The 20,824-nt window shown below is 37.5% G+C and overlaps 1 protein-coding gene across 1 annotated transcript; it reads right to left on the bottom strand.

Annotated features, from left to right (window-relative positions):
• Positions 1 to 4,617: 4,617 nt before the first annotated feature.
• LOC120525710 (putative nuclease HARBI1) lies at positions 4,618 to 19,235 on the bottom strand. The gene is made up of 2 exons (XM_039748246.1): positions 18,181 to 19,235; positions 4,618 to 6,725 (listed from the first exon to the last, which is right to left on the bottom strand). The coding sequence occupies exons 1-2, from the start codon at positions 18,851 to 18,853 to the stop codon at positions 6,268 to 6,270; spliced, it is 1,131 nt and encodes a 376-aa protein (XP_039604180.1). The 5' UTR covers positions 18,854 to 19,235; the 3' UTR covers positions 4,618 to 6,267.
• Positions 19,236 to 20,824: the final 1,589 nt, after the last annotated feature.

Below are 20,824 nucleotides of genomic sequence, written 5' to 3'. Positions count from 1 at the left end.
CAAAATTAAAAGCATTACATTTGTAACTTCTTGGAACCTCAAGCATTTTTTCAAGAACAAGCAAAAAGTGCAGTGTTCAGATATGCAAAGCTGACAAAGAATTGCCTTAAAACGCTAGCATATCTTGAAGTAGACAAGAAGGAAGCTGGTTTACTGTGTGACCCTGAGACTTTGGAGTCTTTAATACTAATGATGCACTCATTTGAAAAAAACTGCAATTTTCCTCTTTAGGAATTTACTGCCAAACACTACTGTCTTCCTATTTATGTGATATAACTAAATATAGTATGATCATTTTAGTAACTTATTGGCCGAAATGTTTCATCACATTTTGCAGAGTGATGCTTGATTTATTGTTTGATTAATTGCCAATAAAGTCTTAAAAGAAGTGTTGCCACTATACGGAATATACACGTTTTGTAGCTTTTAAAATGGATTCTTACAATACATACACAGTCTAAATCAGGGGTGTCCAACACTGATACTGGAGGGCCACAATAGCAGCAGGTTTTGCTTCAATTTCTGCTGTTAATCGACATCTTCCCTTTTGTTTTAATTGCTGTGTTTTTTAAGACTCCATCATTTGAATTGATTCTGTTTTTTCTTTAAATGGCTGTTAAATAAAAATGACATGTGAAGTGAGCTAACAGATGACCAGCTATGTCAGGTCCTCCAAGTCCAACCAATTTCACTCCAACCAGCTTCTTAATTTGATGCCATTTCCTATTGTTAACTAAACCTGTTATTTAATTCCATAGCCTCACATTCCATGGCTGACATTTCCACATTTCTTTTTGCTAAGATCACAGTTAAAATGTTTTGTGGACCTGAGCAGATCGACATTAACAAGAACTTCACATTTCTCTTGTTTTCAGATACTGTATGACGGACACAGGTTAACTGGTCATGTGTGTTTATTTTTTATGTCATTATTGTATGGCTGCTAACTATGGAAAAACTAATCAATAGAGTCAGCCGAATATTAAATAGCAAGTCAATTACAATTAAGGCAAAAGAACTTAATTTGCAGCAAAAATTAAGAAAGAGAATAAAAGTTTAGTCCCAAAGCACAACACAGCAATAATAAGCACAGCATATAGTACTTTAGTCTTTTTTCCCCTCCACTCTTCCCTCAAGCTTCATCTGTTTTCTCCCGAATCTGGTTCCTGGAGTAGTGGCAGTAGGCTCCTTTTATATGGCACCCAGAAGTGCTCTAGGTGTCCGGTGATGATCTTCCAGCAGCACCTTGGGGTGTGGTGGCAGTCCAGCTAAGGAGGGCTCAGCCGTTCTCCTTGTGCCCCATGGTAGTGACCACAGCCCCTGGAAGTGTTGAGCTTCCTTGCTCCAACCCCATGGCACTACAGCAAACCACAGGGCTACCCTTTCTCATCCCAGGGGAGGTATTGCCCCATGCAAGCTTCATCCCCTAGTCCTTGTCTTAAGAAGGCATCTCGGCTGGGTAAGAGTCCTGGATCTCCAGCACACGGGTAACACTGAGGCAGCCCCTATCCCACCAAACAAGACAAGTTCATCACAGAGTCTGCTCCCTGACAAACAATTAGCATGAAAATTTGGGTTAGGGTTCAGGGAGGAGGTATGACAGGCACTGGGTGGCAATGAAGAGTTACCAGACAGCTGGACAACTACAGCAGAAGCAGTAAAGGTGACGGCAAGAAGGGTGCTTGGCATGACATCTGGACAGAGGAAGCAGGAAAAGGAAACCTGGTGGTGGAATGGGAAAGTACAGGAGAGTATACAGAGGAAGAGGATGGCAAAGAAGTCGGACAGTCAGAGAGATGCAGAAAGTAGGCAAGAGTACAAGGAGAGAAGGCGCAAGGTGAAGAGAGAGGTGGCAAAGGCTAAAGAAAAGCTGTATGATAAGTTGTATGAGAGGTTGGACACTAAGGAGGGAGAAAAGGACCTGTACCGATTGGCTATACAGAGGGACCAAACTGGGAAAGAAGTGCAGCAGGCTAGGGTTATAAAGGATAAAAATGGAAACATACTCACAAGCGAGGAGGGTGTGTTGAGAAGATGGAAAGAGTACTTCAAGAAGCTGATGAATGGAGAGAATGAGATGAGAGGCCAAGAAGTTTGGATGATGTAGAGACAGTGAATCAGGAAGTGCAATGGATTAGTAAGGAGGAAGTAAGGACAGCTATGAAGAGGATGAAGAATGGAAAGGCTGTTGGTCAAGATGACACCTGTGGAAACATGGAGGTGTTTAGGAGAGATGCCAGTAAAGTTTTTAACCAGATTGCTTAATGGAATCTTGGAAAGTGAGAGGATGCCTAAGGAGTGGACAAGTGTACTGGTACCGATTTTTAAGATTAACAGGGATGTACAGAGCTGTAGTAACTACAGGGGGATAAAGTTGATGAGCCACAGAATGAAGTTATGACAAAGAGTAGTGGAAGCTAGATTAAGAAGGGAAGTGAAGCTAGGTTAAGAAGGGAAGTGATGATTAGTGAGCAGCAGTATGGTTTCATGCCAAGAAAGTGCACAACAGATGTAATGTTTGCTCAGAGGGCATTGATGGACAAGTACAGAGAAGGCCAGGAGCAGTTGCATTGTGTCTTTGTGGATCTAGAGAGCATATGACAGGGGACCTCGAGAGAATTTGTGGTATTCTACGAGGACGTCGGGAGTGGCAGAGAAGTATGCAAGAGCTGTACAGGACATGTATGAGGGCAGTATGACAGTAGTGAGGTTTGTAGTAGGAGTGACAGATGCATTCAACGTGGAGGTTGATCAGCTCTAAGCCGTTTCTTATTTGCAATGGTGATGGACAGGTTGACAGATGAGATTAGACAAGAATCCCCTTGGACTATGATATTTGCTGATGACACTGTGATCTGTAGGGAGCAGGAGACCCTGGAGAGGTGGGGATATACTCTAGAGAGGAGAGGAATGAAGGTCAGTAGGAACAAGGCAGAAAACGTGTATGAATGAGAGGAAGGTCAATGGAATGGCGAGGATGCAGGGAGTAGAGTTGGCAAAGGTGGATGAGTTTAAATATTTGCAATCAATAATGCAGAGTAACGGGGATTGTGGAAGAGAGATGAAAGAGAGTGCATGCAGAGTGCAATGGGTGGAGAAGAGTGTCAGGAGTAATTTGTGACAGACAGGTTATCAGCAAGAGTGAAAGGGAAGACCTACAGGATGGTAGTGAGACCAGCTTTGTTATATGGGTTGGCAGATGGTGGTACAGAAAAGAAAGCAGGAGACAGAGCTGGAGGTGGCAGAGTTAAAGATGCTAAGATTTGCATTGGGTGAGACAAGAATGGACAGGATTAGAAATGAGTACATTAGATGGCCAGCTCAGGTTGGATGGTTGAGAGACAAAGTCAGAGAGGCGAGATTGCGTTGGTTTGGAGATGTGCAGAGGAGAGATACTGGGTTTATTGGGAAAAGGATGTTAAAGATAGAGCTGCCAGGTAAGAGGAAAAGAGGAAGGCCTAAGAGAAGGTTTATGGATGTGGTGAGAGATGACATGCAGGTGATGGGTGTGACAGAGCAAGATGTAGAGGACAGGAAGATATATAACAAGATGATCTGCTGTGTCGACCCCTAAAAGGAGCAGCCGAAAGAAAAAATTTCAACAGGAATTAGGATGTTAATATCACTCCTGCCAAAATACCAATCGATACCAACCATTTCAGAATTCATTGGCTGTCACCAGCTTACCTGTAGCTTATGCCGTAGTCATTTCACTCTTACCAAAAAAGTAGCAGCGTTGCAGCTACAGTAATGAAATTTCTAACATCTCTCCCTCACTCAACAGTACCAGTATTTTTCTTTTTCAGTGGTACTTCACACTCTTCTACGCAATAGACGTCCACAGCTATAGTACATGATATTAATAGTACATTACATTATAGCTTTTTTATCTACTATACAAGTGACCACACAAATCTCCGAAGGAGACCATCTCCTACATCGTTTTACATGTGATGTTCACAGAGTGTAATTATATGCATGACACCCTGGAGCCTGAGGGGGATCTTAATCTGGTAATGCTAGAACTCATTTTTTCAAATACATATATAATACAGAAGAGTTAACACTTGTCATTCGTTATACATCCAGCTTTTCCTAACAACTTAACTAATCCAACAGTAACCAAAATGTATAAAATACCTAGTCAACAGCTGGACAATATTCATAAAGCATGCACCATTGAATACAGATTGTGAGAAATTTTATATCACACACAAGACACCTTCATGACACTCTTAAGAAATACAGCATGGAGAAAACTAGCATCCTCTTTCACTGCACTTGTAACATAGCACTTCCATTATCATAAGTAACTGGTCAATAATGGAGAAAATGGCTGGAATGAAAGCCTGTAGGTCTCCAGGAACTGAGCTTGATTTTCCCAATGTATATTATTATATTTGCTAATTTTCTACAGCTGAAATGATTGCAGTCAATAGTTTCTGATATTAGTCGATAGATTGTTTTTATTTTCTCCAGCTCTCTGGAGTTTTTGTTTTGTTTTTTCTGTTCTCCCTGGCCATTGGACCTTACTTTGTTCTTTGTTAATTAGTATTGCCTAATTTTATTTTTAGATATTTTTTCTTTCTTCATCTTGTAAAGCACTTTGAGATACATCATTTGTATGAAAACATGCTATATAAATAAATGTTGTTGTTGTATTCAATAAGAATGAGAAATTCTAGTGGGAAGTTTGTCATGTGGTTCATATATACATTTTTGTGCAATATACCCACCCATATGCCCAATGGAAGCACACTTCAGTTTTTGAAATTGGCAATGCGTGTAACTAGCTACATAGCACTGCTGCTGTTTCTGAACAGAAATTCTCAAACTGAATGAAGTTCTTAAACATCTTTCAAAAGTAAAAACCTTAATATTTAATAGGATATTTAAAGGCTGCACTTTGTAATTCATCCAGCAAGAAAGGGAAGAAAGGAAATTGAAGCATAATGCTTAATTTTAGCATTCAAACACTTATTTTGCTTAGTATCTTTAATAATGTGAACCTAAAGTGTTATTCTTTGGTTAATCCCATTTATATACGGTAAAAAGGTGTAGCTGACTGTAAATGAACAATCTCATACAAGTTTGACATTCATGGAGTCTCTTCATATAGGTACTATAAATAAGCACCTGGTTAAAGTTTGACACTGTTATACAAGGGACATGATTTCTAGTTTAGATAAATGATGAGTGTCATCATTTTTTTAATTCCTTTCCACTCTAATCTATTTTAATGCAAGTAAAACTATTCAAATAAACAATATACACATAGAATTACAATAACATATCTTTAAATGCAAAGTAACAGATGACACATGAAGACTGATAATACAAAGTACAATTTGCAGTATTTCATAATGAGAAATGTTCACATGTGGTATTGGATGGTACACTTGTGAAAATATTCTTTTGTTGAAACCGTCACTGGATCTTAACAACCATGGATAGTCTCTGATATGTGACTAATTGGGGGATTTGAAATTGGATAATCAAAATTACATTCATAGCTTGATCATCAAATTTATAATATATTAGTGTATTATTAACATCGACATCTTTAAATAGGTATATTTTGTTGAAATACTCTGCTTTCAAGTTACTACATGGATACGCTGCCCCTTTATTCACATTATGATTTGAAGACAACTGAATTGTGCAATCTCTAGCTTTGTTACTGCTTATTAAATGCTTGAAAGTACATTTAAAATTGGACTGAAAATTTCAGATTATTCCTCATCAATGAGGCATTTCTTATAGAAGGATAAATTGTGAAATTGTGGATGTACTAGTTCTTTGAATGTATTTTTTAATGACCACAGGAATTGTCTCAAGAACATAAATCAGTTAATCAGGTGCCACCTGGTGGACAAATATCTGTTTGTGAATTTATTAGTCATTACATGTTTTCACTTGTGGCAATCAAGTTTTGTTATCTGCCCTGCAACACTTTATGAACAAACAAGCCCTAGCCTAATGTTACTTGATTTTACTTGCTTAAGTTTACCTGTTTGGATAAAAGAGTCTGCCAGGCAAATACATGTACAAGTAAAAACAAAAACTACTACTGGTCACATATTTACTTAAGGCTAAATGGGGCGCGAATGCATTAAAAATATGCCTTTCAGCAATTTCACAATTTAAAAATATTAATTCCTAGTAAATAAAGGATGTATTCCACCTGGGATATCTCTTCAGTTTATGCTTACTAGTGTGACGTCCATGGACGTACTACTAAAAGCAAACAAAGGTAGAATCTTTGAGTTAGATAAAATCAGTCTTTACAATTTTGTTTTTTTTTTTTACTTTTTGTGGATATTGTCTGATCTTTTTGATACCATGTTTGCTGTTGGAGAAAAGCGCTTTTATAACTTTCTCTCTCATGATAACCATTTCTTCATCATGCTGTCTGAAGGTTTCTTCAGTGTTATCGAATACATTTTCTTGAAGAAACGTAATCTCTGGCAAGCTAACAGAAAACTTCTGAGCAATATTATGCAAAACACAGCATGCACTTATTATATCACTTGCTCGTGCAGGTGTATACTTCTGGTTGCCGCCCAAATTGTCTAGGCATCTAAACCTGGCTTTTAAGGCACTAAAGGTTTGTCGAATGACATCAACTGCTTGTGAATGGGCTTCATTGTACCACTTCTCTGCTGGACTCACTGGAAAATGAACTGGCGTAAGCAGATTCTTTGACAAAGGGTAACAGCTGTCACCTAGAGGGGGGAAAAAATATAAAACATTACACTTGACCTGCACTTGCATCTCCTAAGAGATTAACAGACATAAAACAAAGCTTTAATCATAAACCATCAACAGTTAATTTTAGAACACATAGCTTTGAAAATTTTATCAGTCATCCGTTTTTTAATTTCAGAACCTTGCCCTGTTTATAACAACATATTTGGCTTTTAGTTATATCCAAAGTGAATGATGACAAAAACAATTTTTTAGTAATTTACTTAGAGCTGTAACTCAAAATGTAATGTGTGCAAATAAGTAAAGAAAAGAAAAATATATACATATCCCAGATAATTTAACTCCCACCATCACACTGAAGATGTTACCACACAGGTTCTATAAGCAAAATCATCAGGGTCCAATCCATAAAATTACTTAATATCTCACGGGGTGGAGGGGTATACAGTGATCCCTCTCTATATCGCACTTCGACTTTCGCAGCTTCACTCTATCGCGGATTTAAAATGTAAGCATATCTAAATATATATCACGGATTTTTCGTTGGTTCACAGATTTCTGTGGACAATGGGTCTTTTAATTTATGATACATGATTCCTCAGTCATTTTGCCCAGTTGTTTTCATACAAGAGACTCTATTGGCAAATGGCGGAGAAGCTACCCAATCAGAGCACGTATTACATATTAAATAAAACTCCTCAATGATCTACGATATGCTTCCCGTGCGGTGGTTCGCATACTTGAAAGCCCAAATAGCACATATTGATTTTCGATTGTTTGCTTTTCTCGATCTCGCTCTATGACATTCTCTGCTCCTGATGGAGGGGGTGTGAGCAGAGGGGGTGTGAGCACACTGGCCTAGAGGATATGGACACTCCTCTAAAAAAATGCTGAAAGACTACCTTCACATTGCTGCGTTCTTTGCAGCTGCTTTGTCTTGGCGGTGCTTCGCATACTTAAAAGCCCAAACAGCTCTATCGATTTTTGATTTTCTCGCTCTCTCTCTCTCTGACATTCTCTGCTCCTGACGCGCACTCCTTTGAAGAGGAAGATATTGTGACGACCTGTTGAATGAACACAGTCAGGAGCCGCTTGTCTGGGGAAGTCTTCCAAATACCGACTGGCTTTTTATTGAATATGTTGTGATATAAACGGTGCCCTACCGCCGCCCATTGTCTGGGACACCTCCAAAATAATAAAGACAAATCACCTTCATCCTAACTAACCTCTCTTAAAACATTTACTTCCTTTTTCCACGTGATGCTGTTCTCCTCTTTTCTCCAGCCGCTCCAACTACCACACCACTTCCGGCCACCACTTCCCCTTTTTATCACGCACTGTTAATTAACCCGGATCCCTATCACTCATCTCTCTCTAGGGAGGTGCCCCAAGCCCTTACAAACAGTGTTCCCCCAAGGCTGCTTCCATTCCCTACAGCCCATGCAATAGCAAGACACATCACAATAGGTTTGCATTCTTTTAATTGTGAGACAGAACTGTCATCTCTGTCTTGTCATGGAGCACAGTTTAAACTTTTGACTAAAGGGTGTTATTTCATGTCTAGAGGGCTCTAATAATGTTAAAAAAATATATTTAGATGGTTGTAAACAGCTCTAGCTGCGAAAATATTCGATTTATAAATAAAGAATCCTACTTCGTGGAAATTCATTTATCGCGGTAGAGTGGAATGGATTAACCGCGACAAACGAGGGTTTATTGTAATATATTAACATTAATAATTTTTAGACAATGTTTTGTACCCTTTAAAAACGTGTCTGTAAAAGTTTTATTAATCTAGCTTGGTCTTGTTAATAGGATATTAACTGTAGTTAACTAATGAGATTTTTGGAAACATTTAAGGAAAACAGGTCTTATTTATTTATTTATTTACTTGAAACCGAAGTAAAATAACACAAACACATTAAAATCACCAAAGTATTACTGAGATCAAACAGCTCAAGTATGAGTAAACCATTTCACAATGGCCCACAGGATTTATGCAAAAGACCAACAAAACTATTATAATGAGAGCATTTTAAACAGACACCCTTAATGTCAATACAATTATAGTCATGGCTGAAATTATCTGCACCCCTGGAATTTTCCCAGAAAATGCACAATTTCTCCCACAAAATTGTTGCAATTACAAATGTTTTGGTGTAGACATGTTTATTTTCTTATGTGCATTGGAACAACACAATAAAACAGAGAAAAAAAGCCAAATCTGAAATCATGTCACACAGAACTCCAAAAATGGGCCGGACAAAATTATTGGCACCTTTTCAAAATTTTGGGTAAATCATTTTATTTCAAGCATATGATGCTCGTTTGAACTCGCCTGTGGCAAGAAACAGGTGCTGGCAATATAGCAATCACACCTGAAGCCAGTTAAAATGGAGAAAAGTTAACTCAGCCTTTCTGTTGTTTGTCTGAGTGTGCCACACTAAGCATGGAGAACAAAAAAAAAAGAGCAGAGAATTGTCTGAGGACTCGAGAACAAAAATTGTGGAAAAATATCAACAATCTCAAGGCTACAAGTCCATCTCCAGAGATCTTCATGTTCCTTTGTCCACTGTGCGCAAAATAATCAAGACGTTCACAACACATGGCACTGTAGCTAATCTCCCTGGATGTGGGTGGAAGAGAAAAATTGATAAAAGACTGCAATGAAGGATAGTCCGAATGGTGGATAAACAGCCCCAATCAACTTCAAAACATATTCAAGCTGTTCTGCAGACTCAAGAGTGCAACAGTGTCAGCTCGAACTATCCATCCACATTTGAACGAAATGAAATGCTACGGCAGGAGAGCCAGGAGGACCCCATTGCTGACACAGAAACGTAAAAAAGCCAGACTGGAGTATGCCAAAATGTACTTGAGGAAGCCAAAATCCTTCTGGGCGAACGTCTTGTGGACAGATGAGACCAACGTAGAGCTTTTTGGTAAGGCTCATCATTCTACTGTTTACAGAAAATGGAATGAGGCCTACGAAGAAAAGAACACTGTACATACAGTCAAACATGGTGGAAGTTCTAAGATGTTTTGGGGATGTTTTGCTGCCTCTGGTACTGGATGCCTTGACTGTGTATAAGGCATCATGAAATCTGAAGACTACCAAAAGATATTGGGGCGCAATGTAGGGCCCAGTGTCAGAAAGCTGGGTCTGCGTCAGAGGTCATGGGTGTTCCAGCAGGACAATGACCCCAAACATACCTCTAAAAGCACCCAGAAATGGTTGAAGACAAAGCACTGGAGAGTTGTGAAGTGGCCAGCAATGAGTCCGGATCTAAATCCGATTGAACACTTATGGAGAGATCTTAAAATTGCTGTTGGGAGAAGGCGCCCTTTAAATCTGAGAGACCTTGAGCAGTTTGCAAAAGAAGAGTGGTCAGAAATTAGAGTGGAGAGGTGTAACAAGCTTGTTAATGGTTATAGGAAGCGCTTGAGTTCAGTTATTTTTTCTAAAGGGCGTGCAACCCAATATTAAGTTGAGGGTGCCAATAATTTTGTCCCATCTGGTTTTTGAGTATTGTGTGAAATGATGTCAGATTTTTCTTTTTTTCTCTGTTTTTTGTGTTGTTCCAATGCACATAAAGGAAATAAACGTGTATACCAAAACATTTGTAATCGCAACAATTTTCTTGGAGAAATGGTGCATTTTCTGGGAAAATTCCAGGGGTGCCGATAATTTCGGTCATGACTAGATGGGGAATTCAAAGTGAATAAAATACTAATCATAACTATAGGGCATGAACATTACAGTCTGGATAAACATAAACTGCTCTGCTGTAAGGTGAATTGCACAGCATTCAAGCAAGAACCAAAATCTAGCAATGTACTATAAGTGTAAAAAATCCAAAGTTCTGTCAAATACTGCACAGGAAAAAAAAGATCTATAGAATCTGTAAACAAGTTCAATCATATATTACACAAAGATATATGAAAACCTAACCCATAACATTTTTAATCAAATAACTAACTTAAAATTCTGTTCAATATTACACAAAGAAAGCAGAAAAAAAAAAAAAACAATTATAAAATTCTTTTGAGGAAACTTCATGTTGTGTAACAGAAACACCAGTCTGGCCACAGCATCAGGCTTCAGGGCAGCACAGCTACATATTGCAACATTTCCTCCGGTGCTAAATGCCCTCTCAGAAACGCTGCCTGAGACAGGGATGCACAGGTATTTCTTGCATTTTCCAACCCTCAAGTGGATTTGCATCACTCACCACATCAGGTATCATCAAGTAGCATCCTGTGTTGTAACAGCTGCTAAAAGACTATTTTTCTTTTTTTGCTCTCTCACATGTGTCATCAACTGCTCCAACTTCTGCAGTCATAGGGTTGGGATGGTGTGTGGTAAGGAGGGAGGGCTCTGTGCGAGTGTTTTAAATAATGAAAGAAAAAAAATTGCCCTTAGGAATTGAGGCCCCCCCACCCAAGATAGCTTGCAAAATGAAAATGCGGCCAATAGGAATATGCTTCGTACAGAGATAAAAATAATCTATTGAAACGAATAACATCATTTCTTCAGTTGGATTAATAGTTTGGCCAAACAGATTAATAACTTTTGATTTTTTTTTGCCTGACACCTATGGGACTCTGTACTAAATCAATTTCATTTAAGCTGCATTTTATAGAGGAACAACAGTTTTCGCCACACCAGTTCTGTATGTGCTAATACAAGGTGGCTACACTATAATTTATTATTATGGAATAAGGTGCAAATTAAGCCTACTACAACATTTTGATTTAAAGACTAAGTATTAAAAAAACACAATCTCTGTTCAAACTACATCGTTTAAAAGGGATCCCTGTCTGTACTGAATTGCCCGGAAATGCCTATGATATAAGTCTTTGACTAATTTGGGCATGTGTGTATTGGTAGCAAACTCGGATAGCATAGTCTTAGTATAGGAAAAAACATTTCTTTAAGGATATGCAGCAAATTGCCCCTGTATCATGTTTGTGCACTAATTATAGGAGAAAGTGACAGCTTTCAGAACTGGTGGCTGGCACCTTGTCATAAAAAGAGAAACGCCACAAAATGTTAAAGTGGCACTTAAAAAAAGAGAGAAGAATTCACAGGAATCTTATACCAAACATTTTTAAAGCTAACGCAATATAAAAAATTACATAAATAAAATTAGTGTGTGTGTCTATATCTTCGCTTTATTGCTTCGTGCTTTCGTATTGCTCTGTGTCCTGTAAATTGCACTCGGTTGCATTCTACACATATCTACTTCATTGAGTGCCTTGTTGTCAATTTTGTTGCGGAATGAGCGACTTCTAACTGAAGAGGTTAAGTACGAAATGGACTGTAAACTGTCAACTGAGTTATTTACAATCGGAGTTTCACATAGCCTGGAAATTTTCACTACAATGGTAACGCTGCTTGCCACAGGACTTAATGTAAAACTGTAGCGGACGGTAAATGATTTGCCTTTTACACATGTATACAGCATTCAGACTTTACAGAATTCAATTTAAATGTAAAGAGGTAAGCACCACAATTAGAGCAATGGAAAAGAAGGAGGCTATGTGGAAAAACATTTTAAATCAGTGAAGGGTGACCAAATAGACATTTTAATGACCAGAATCCCATCAGGAGAGCCAAGAGCTAAGCCAGAACCAATCAGAGCATGATTTGAGTGTGGTTTTTGGAAAACTAGGTTTTCATTTGGCCACACCACAACATTGACACTGCATTTACGAAAGTATCCAGCTCTGGAGAACATTTTTAAAAGTCTTCATTTTCAGGAATCAATAGCCACGGGTTTTAAATTAAAACGCAGTAGTGTGGATGGGGCTTAAGCACTCCAACACCTTGAAGCACGCACCGCCAAATAAACAACTGTCCCACATCTGCAGACATAAAAAAAATGTATTGCAAAGAAATAAACAATACCTGCATGCAAAAACACCATAATGCACTAAAACAAAACCACACTGCAATAAAAAAAACAATTAATGCAGTACTATAAACACTATTTACGTGAAATTTAGTCATGGGTCCAAAAGCCATCAAATTTAATCTTACAGTACATAGAAGATGAGTGAACCACTAGGTTGCTGTAAGCCTAAAGCAATAATTTAATCTGATCTTTTTACTTCCACCCTTTGAGTACGGATGGAAATTAGTTCGCCAACATGCTCCAAACCCTCATACTTTCCATTTCCTGGTTAACTAAACCAACCAAACAGCACTTCTACTGAAAACAGAAACATTTGACACAATTACATCGCCAGTATGTTGCAAATGCTCTACCATTGCATGGATGTACTTGGGTCCTAATCTTGAATCCTGAGGTGGAAACACACTAATTGCAGTGCATGCTCCCAACCAACTACTTCAAAATACACTCTATAAATTTCACACAAAAAATAGCACAACTACCAAGAAAAGGGAAACATAAAATATAAACTGTGGTGGGTTGGCACCCTGCCTGGGATTGGTTCCTGCCTTGTGCCCTGTGTTGCTTGGGATTGGCTCCAGCAGACCCCCGTGACCCTGTGTTCGGATTCAGTGGGTTGGAAAATGGATGGATGGATAAAATATACAGAGACAAAAGATCAGAACCTGCACTATTTTGAGGTGCCATTACATTGTCTTTACTATCTCTGACAGGCTTACCAATAAGCATGACAATCTGTCGAACTTCAGAAATATTTTTTGGTATCTGTTGCACAACTGTATTTTGATCAAGTCCTTCATTGTCTGATACGGAAACCGATGTCACAATTTTGTCTGCCTGTGTGTGATATCCAAAATGGGAACACAAGGAAAATGCTACAGGTAATGACAAAGAACTCTTGGTGCCTCCAAGCATGTTCTCATTTGTTCTCAGAAGAGGACCAAAAGCTAGGAAAGGATGAGCCTAAGAAGGTCAAACGAAGTGAAGGGAAAAGGTCACATTATTTGAGGTCTCCAGGGCAAGGGAGGTCCCTTCCAGTCAGATGTTGTTGAGATCATACAAAACAAAGACAAGGAGAGAGTATCTTAAGTAACTCTGCAAATTATTACTAAAGGTTTTGTAATTAAAGTTGCTTGAAGATGTCCTTTAAAAAGGACAATTATACTGTATCTGGGTTTGTTAAGGACAGACATGATGATTCTGTTAGACCTTTTTTTTAAATTCTGTTACCTTTTTAATTGATTGTGTAAATGTATTCCGACTTCCTGGGATAAGTCCCTTTATAAAAATCAGAACTGCCTTGGCTCACTGTCACAATGTATAGATAGATACACATGCAGAGCAGTGTAGACATAAAGCGACTAAAAGAGGAAGTCTTCACATTAAGTTGTATTGACAAATTAGAAGAATCTAGCTATACATTATTACTTTTCTGAATACTAGTATACTGACCAAACAAAATGGATGACCTTTCTGTAGTAATAAAGTTTGGTGCCAATACTCTGCAAATAAGCTTACTGTAATTTACTACAGTAAATCAATGTTGTTTACTGGAAAAACTGATATGGAAATGGAGTGGACTTTACATAATATTAGTAACAAATGCAAAACAAACTTTACAGTGAGAGACATGCTTTACTCACAGAATTACAAGATTATGAATTATAAATTTTACTCAGGTTGTACTATTTCATGCAAATGTATCTGTCTTATGTGTCTGCTTGTGAACATTTGCTTGAAGCACTGCTGTTTTTAATCAGTAAAGGTTGACCAAAGAGTGAATGAGACATTGTAATAAGCAGAATCCAATCAGGAAATCCATGAAACAAGCATAAACCAGTCAGAGCATGGTTACAGCATAGAGTCACCTCTACTCCACTGCTCCAGAGTCCACATTCTGGGCCAGGCACATCAGTGTATTGCTTGTGCAAGATCATTACATGTCAAATCAACTGTTTCTCCAGAAACTGCACATACTTTGGTCTTAAAAAAATTCAGAAAAAATACTTGGTGTACCCATTTTATCCAGGAGACACACTGTAAAATTATTCTGATGTAAGATCAATACTTTCCAAGATAAAGCCAATTTTGTAATGGCAGAGGGTGTCAAATCTAGAACTAAACCACCTAGCATGTTCACATTTTGCATATTGTTACCTTTATAGGTATAGTGCGTAACAAAATCAAAATGTAGACCTTCAAAAATAGAAAAACATAATTTTGCATTATTGGCCTTGCCATGTTTAGGCTTTCAGAAAGCATACTTCTAACTGACACAGCCTGTTAAAATTTTTTCCATGTTTAGATACCTACACGGGGTTCCAACAGCAGACCTCTCAAATGTGAAAAAAAATCACTTTGGGTCTAATTTTCAGACCAACTTAATGCAGTGTGGGAGTGTCCATACAATTTTTAAATTATTTTCCTGTATCCTACAAGGTCCTTTCTTTTCAAAAAAACAAGTTTTACTTTTCTTATGTGAATCTTTCCTTTTTATTTTCCATTCCAAACATGGGTAAATTTACCATTCGTCAGTAATGATAATTATCAAGTTCATCAACATTAACTTTAATATAGGATTAATGGAAAAAAAATAAATTGCCAAAGGCACATTAAGCAAATCTCATGAACAACAGCTGACTGATATATCATTAAATTCAACACTAGTTATAATGAAATGTTGACATCTTGGTATTTCAGTAGCTGGAATGTTGCCCATTTCATTTCTGTGTCAATCGAAGTGCACATTGTAGAGCATCTTTGTCTTTGATATCAAGATGGTACTGCCTCTCACAATGACCATCGTAGGTGCAATAAGAAGTGCAATAACACACCGTAATGGTACCCAAGAAATATCACCTCTATGTGGCCAAAGAAAAGATGTGCAGGATAGCTTGGATGGATGAAACATATCAGGATGTCCGATTGCGCTTCACTCTTCACACACCAATCCAACATTTTTCATCATACACACACCAACATAACTTCCAATTGGACACTGGTCTAATATGAGGGGATGCATCTGATCCATCAGGAGTGTGATCGTAAGAGGGCAGGATCAAATTAACTCAAATTAAATATTGGTCAATTTCAAGGGGCTGCTTAGACCATGCAGGATCATCTGGACCAAATGTTTTAATTTCGTCACCTACTATACCAATTAATGTACCAGTGTGCAAAGTCTAAGCTTGCTCAGGTGTTTAGTTCTCGAGGTATGGACTTGTAAAATATGATCAAAAAATGAGGCTTGATAAAATCGACATCCCCCTCATATAGGTAAACTGGCTGTATCATGGGACGTATTAATCTCACATCAAAAAAATAATAATTTATAGGACGTTTCCTGACTAACATGAATACACCTGTAGTATTAGGGTATTGTACGTGTTAGCCATTATGGATACAATGAGAAGTCAAGCAAAATGACACCTTTTACTGGCTAACTAAAAAGATTACAATATGCAATATGCATGAGCTGCATCTAGAAGGAGCATGAGCTGCATCTAAAACTTGCACATTGTAATCTTTTTAGTTAGCCAATAAAGGGTGTCATTTTGCTTGACCTCTCATGGGTACCTTTTCCAGATTTTTTTTGAGTCCAATGTGCGTGGGCCATTGGTTGATTTGATACAGAATGACCCTGCAGCCCTTTCTCTGACTTTTCAAAGACATGTGTTAAAGTACTTGCATTAACAGACAACACTAAATTAGCCCTGTATACATTAAGTGCGAGTGTACACATGCATGTGACCTGTGATGGACTGGTACCCTAGGGTAGAAGATTTAATTCATTAAGTGGGTTTAATTATATATTGATATTGTTTTGGAAATTAATTCCTTGGGCTGCCTGCATGTGTAAAAGAGAGGACTATTGCACCACTTCCATTATTTTCAAGAAAACCTGAAATTGGATGTATATGTTTTTAAACAGCTGTTTTTAGACAGCTTTTATATCTTGGGAAAGAAAAATGCAATGTATGTCCTGTTCTTTTGTTCATGTATACTAAGTAATTAATGGTACTGAACAGATCCTTAATGAATATGTAGATGACACAATGCTGTTAGCCACACTGAAAGATGGGCACTCTATGGCAACATGCCTCAAATGAAGGGGCAAGTAGTACAGTAAGATTAGTCCTTCTTGTACTGTACTTTGTTACATAAACAGTTGTTTGCCAGTCTTTTTCTCTGTAAGATGATAATATTTTTAAAACTCCAGGGAATTTATTTCTGGCTTTGGAAATGAGGTTTCAGAATCTGTCCTTCAATCCCACATTTAATTGGTTAGTATTGTTTCTTGGGAATGTTTCCCTTTCAGCCATGATCAAACGAAAGCTGTCAAGAGTACAATAAATGTTATCAGAATATTAGTTGCACTACTTAAAACTCCCCTGCTGTTCTTTACAATTATCTGGCTAATGGAATAACGAATCTTAGCAAAGAAAAATATTTACAAATAACCATGTACATAAACTATAATGAACAAAATTTGTGAGCAGAGGAATCAACTTTAGTTACAGTTTAAAGAGTAGACTTTAACTCCACTGTGCTTATTGTATATATATTTTTTATTGTTTGCACAAATTGTAAAGCAACAATTTGCTTCCATTTGCAATGCTGACAAGGTAACAAAGCATTCCATTTGTGATTCTGATTTGTTCAGTAATGTCATTTAAACAGATCCTCTGAAACTTAGGCTATTCTTCAATAAAGCAGAGTCAATCTGCCAAATTTCAGGATAAAATATATAACTGGTTTTAATTATGTAGTAAAGCTTCCTGCAGTGATTAAAATAACTCAGTAGGAATTTCTTTAGTTGAAAATGTAGCAAAAGGGAAAAAAGGGTTTTAACTTCCAGAAATATTTAACTTTAAAAAGGATTTTAAATTTGACTATATTGCTTTTGTAATGCACAGAACATCCATTGAGTTCTGAACTCAAGTCATTTTAAAATTACATTCCCACTTATATATAAACATTACTGATATTTCAAGAAATGTTGAAATATAAAAGCCATATTTGTCAAAATCGCCAGACCAAAATATTCTTCAAGTAATTAATCTTGAATAGCCAGTATGTTCTGATTAACTAAATACCCAGGCTACATTCACTTCAGAATGTGGCATTAAAGCTACACCCAAAAAATGGCTTTTGAATTGCAGGTTAACTGTTCCAAATGTCAAAACTATATATTTGCTCAGAATTAAAACGTGTGAAACCAAATACCACACCATAGACAGCCAATGACATAACGATAGGGAAATCGTGACAGAATAAACGTGGCACCTGCTGTGCACCCATTGGTATAAACTGGCTTTGCTCCCTCTCTAACTAAGTTCATTTAAGTCAATTCAGAAAATTAATAGCCCCTGTCTCCACAGCGAAAACTCACAAAACTGTTACTTTTAGGCTGTATCACGTAGCCAGTGATTCCTTGTTAAGACTTACTCAAAATGCCCCCTCATTTAATAATGAATATATAATCTATACATGTTTCATTACATCAGTTAAACAACCCCATTATGACACCTGAAGAGATTTCTGGAAAACTCACCTATGAGCCAGAATTCGCCATGTTCTCCTGTAAGAAACTGTTGCCGTATGGTAGACTTCTCCCATATGAGAGAACCGGGGGTGCCCCCTGGCCAGTGGTTTTCCAAGTGTAATAAATTGCCATGTGAATCGCAAATCATTTGACAATTGATCGAGTGGTAATTTTTGCTGTTCAAAAAGGCATACTCATCTTCCAAGGGTGCTTTGATCCGCATGTGCATACAGCCTACAATCCCAAGAATGTTGGTAATGCCACACAGTTTGAAGAACTCTTGAGCCATGACATCCTTGTCTTCTGTGGTACTGGGGAATGTAACAAACATTGGAACTTTCTCGGCTAACACTTTAGATACAGTTGCCACAGCTCTACTGACCGAAGACTGACTTATGCCCACTAGGTTGGCCATATGCCTCTGCAGCGAACCATTAGCATAAAAACTGAGAGCTGCCAACACTAGATCCTCGACGGAGAGGGCTCTAGAACGGCGAGTCACTCGTGCCAGGCTGTCCCGCACGCAGTCTACGATGAATTGAATGGCGGGTCGTGTAAAGTGAAAGTGTTTTAAAAGAAAAGCATTGTCAAAGCTGTCTAAGCCAGATCTGGGAATGTTTCTACTGGCTGCTCTGTCTACTTCTTCCTGCACTGCAAACCAAACGGGGGCCGCGCAATTCATTGTCCCCGTTCACAACACTCTGTTTTTTTGGTTTAAATTAGTTTCCCATTCTTCACTTTGCTTCTTTTGTTATTGTTCCTCTCGCTTTTCAGCTCACTAATAAACACACCATTACGATTTCGCTGAAATTTGCTATTTTTTTAAGTCTTCGCCAAAAAATACGTTTCCCGCGTTACTCGAGCTCAGGCGTTCTAATAATTGGCACTTACTGACTGCTCAAAAATGGACCCTTTTCACATCATAATTAAATCAGCCCATACCGTTACTCTTCAATCAACTTCTAAGCATACCATATTACTCAACACAGAAACGCCTATACAACGCCACGCTTTATTTACAGATCCAATAGCTGTAGACAGTAAACATTTACGTGCACAACCAAAGAGACGTTCCTTCAATTTAGAAACAGAGAAGGTTTTCCCAAAAGTGGATACAACTTGGGCGTTTCAAAATGTTTATTACTGCCACCTGCCGAAGCGGATGAGTACTTCTTTTTATTACATCCTATTTTCTTTACACTAATCATGGACCTCATTCATTTTTATCCAAAAATTTGGCTGAGATGTGGGGCTATAACAACTTGCTATGCCAAGACAGCTCAGCACACCACCTTCTACAAGTGACTGCACATTAATAAAGCACTTAGCAGCATGTATACCTGAGCAGGGAGTATAAATATTTTTATTGGTAATACATAAGGAGAATTACAGAATTATATACATCAATGAAGTTCAATCAAAATTCAATACAATACTGTGGTATGTATTTATTAAGGATAGTATTCACACAGTACATATCCTACTTACTTTTATTTATTATATTACTTCCTTTTCTTTGGTATATATCATATACAGTCTTGCTTTTACAATTATGCTGTATTGGTGGTCTGTGAGAAAAGTATATTTTGTTTTTTTTTTCTAGAAAGTAGGGATAAAGTTCAAGTTTAAACAGACATTGGTTTATTGTACCAAAACAATATTATCTTAAAGATAAAAAATGTTTTATCACACCCTACCACTTAAACATCTCACAACCATTGGACCCCTAATTGCTGACCCCCTTAACTCTGGGAAAGGTTATAGATGGCCACAATTTAAAACTTTTGTATACTCTGACAGCACCTGGGGAAGATAACAGCTGGGGCCCTGAGGTCACCCCAGCTAACAGAGTGAGAAAGAACATATGCAAGTGTCCTAACTGTACTGACAGCATTCATCCTATCAAATCTCAAGGCTATAAGTACACTGATAAGTAAGAGTATAATTTTGCACAAGTAGAAGAAAATCAAAAAGAATATAAATACACAATTCTAGGAAACAGCTTACAAATAAAAGCATACTTACAACGAATAACAGCAACATATTTCAGGACCATTGTTGCACAGCTTGTTCTTCCATGTCATCCTCTTTCAACAACAGTATGTTTCCAACTATGGGCTGCTTTTGGAAATATAGTGTTTGGGGAGTGGCCCACTCTCTCAAGTTTAATACACCCTGATATTGGTGTTTACTATCATGTTATATTCAAAGACAACTAAATCTTTTATTTTGATGATTGTTGACTAAAATACACACATTATTTGTTGGAACTTCTCTTAATAATTTTAAAATAAAATCATAAACTAAAAAACCCATCCATTTTCTCCATTATGTAATGCTCCTAACGAGTAAGTAGTCAGTCATTATGGGATGGATAGGTGGACTTAAAAAACTGGCTACTAGCTGTAAATTTGTTTTGAATTCCATGTGTTTTAATATTTAAAAAAATTATAAGTCATGAAATTATCTTAATGTATAAGGCAATAAAGATTGATGTCCAGGGCCTTACTCAAACAGCACAAGAAAGATGGGTTTTGAGACTTATCTAAACTAATATTGCCAAAGTGGTTATAAAACAAATTGATAGGAAATATTTTTTTTATAAAGAAAGTTAATATATTTAATAAATGTAATTGTACATTTGCATATGTGC

This window comes from Polypterus senegalus, chromosome 3, assembly GCF_016835505.1.
Source record: "Polypterus senegalus isolate Bchr_013 chromosome 3, ASM1683550v1, whole genome shotgun sequence".
Classification (NCBI taxonomy): Eukaryota; Metazoa; Chordata; class Cladistia; order Polypteriformes; family Polypteridae; genus Polypterus; species Polypterus senegalus.
Note: the sequence above shows the minus strand (reverse complement) of the source record. Positions and strands in the feature narration are given on the sequence as shown.

Excerpts from the sequence above, each read along its gene's own strand:
- LOC120525710 (XM_039748246.1), bottom strand. The coding sequence starts at position 18,853 with ATGAATTGCGCGGCCCCCGTTTGGTTTGCAGTGCAGGAAGAAGTAGAC. Across the intron at positions 6,726-18,180 it reads TGGCGAATTCTGGCTCATAG|GTGACAGCTGTTACCCTTTG; the intron begins GTGAGTTTTCCA and ends TCCCCCCTCTAG.